This window comes from Quercus robur, chromosome 3 (assembly GCF_932294415.1).
Source record: "Quercus robur chromosome 3, dhQueRobu3.1, whole genome shotgun sequence".
Lineage (NCBI taxonomy): Eukaryota > Viridiplantae > Streptophyta > Magnoliopsida > Fagales > Fagaceae > Quercus > Quercus robur.
Window position 1 is genome coordinate 30,140,345 of NC_065536.1, and position 1,148 is coordinate 30,141,492.

The 1,148-nt window shown below is 36.4% G+C and overlaps 1 protein-coding gene across 1 annotated transcript; it reads right to left on the reverse strand.

Moving 5' to 3' along the window:
• Positions 1-275: 275 nt before the first annotated feature.
• LOC126719498 (disease resistance protein RUN1-like) lies at positions 276-767 on the reverse strand. The gene has a single exon (XM_050422043.1). The coding sequence runs from the start codon at positions 765-767 to the stop codon at positions 276-278; it is 492 nt and encodes a 163-aa protein (XP_050278000.1).
• Between the last annotated feature and the right edge of the window lie 381 nt (positions 768-1,148).

The window sequence follows — 1,148 nt, forward strand, 5'->3', positions numbered from 1 at the left end:
TACGTGCCTTTTCATGAATAGAGGCTTATGTTCACTTGAAAAGAAACACAAGAAATCTTGTGGTCATTCTCTAGAATTGCTATCTGTAGAACCCAACATCTTGGTTATATCCTGGGGACAAATTTGCAATAACCCTTTAGCAACAAAAGTGTGGGGGGCAAATATTGTCTAAGGAAAACGATATAGTGTCTTCAAGTTATCTATTTTCTGTTTGTCTTTTGTGTTAACCTTGTTCTTCCATTATTACTTTGTGTAATATCCCCAACAATCGGTCATCATAAAGCCATTAAAATTGAGAAATTAGCACAAGAATGGTCATTGAGTACATACCCATAATGGTAATGCCAACCAGATATATTTCCAACTTCAGTTAGAGCTTCTCTCCACCTTTGTACCTTGTTGTTATCCTTGACTTTTTCATGTTTAGCCAGTGCTTTCCCGAATTTTCCCTTTCGGTTACGAACTCCTGATGGATCCACATTGTAGAAAATCGACCGCACCAACTGATCATTCTTCTTACACTCAACAATCTTGGCAAGTTCATCCAAACACCAAGTGGCGGATGCATAATTTTCAGAGAAAACAACAATTGAAATTGTTGAACTCTCTATGGTTTTGAGAAGTTGGGCAAAAATTTGTTCTCCTCTTGGGAGATTATCATCGATGAATGTGTGAATACCCTGCCGAACCAAAGTGTTATACAAGTGGCCTATGAAACCAAGGTGGGTATCTTCACCTCTAAAACTCAAGAAGATGTCAAAGTTCATGGGTCAGGTGGTGAAAGAGGAAGATGAGACTTCATTGCTAGTCACAAGAGACATGGGTGATATAGGAATTGATGGTTGGAATGACCTGCAAGGAGGAGGAGAAACTGAGAAAGAAAGAAATGGGATTTGGAATTGGAAGAGACGACTGATGAGTGGAGTTATCAGTTTGCAAAGAAAAGGAATGTCCAGATGTGTGTTTAAGCTGTCTAAGCACACCATTCATGGCTTTATTCAATAATCAATTCTCAAATCAAATATAATAAGGTCAGCTTGGAAAAAAAAGGGTGTAAAATAAATACCCAAGTTAAAAATGTTATTGTTTTTCAAAAAAAAAAAAAATTAAAAAATTAAAAATGTTTCTTTGCTCTTAAAAAAAAAGAG

Coding starts and splice junctions, on each gene's coding strand:
- LOC126719498 (XM_050422043.1), bottom strand. CDS start 767: ATGAACTTTGACATCTTCTTGAGTTTTAGAGGTGAAGATACCCACCTT.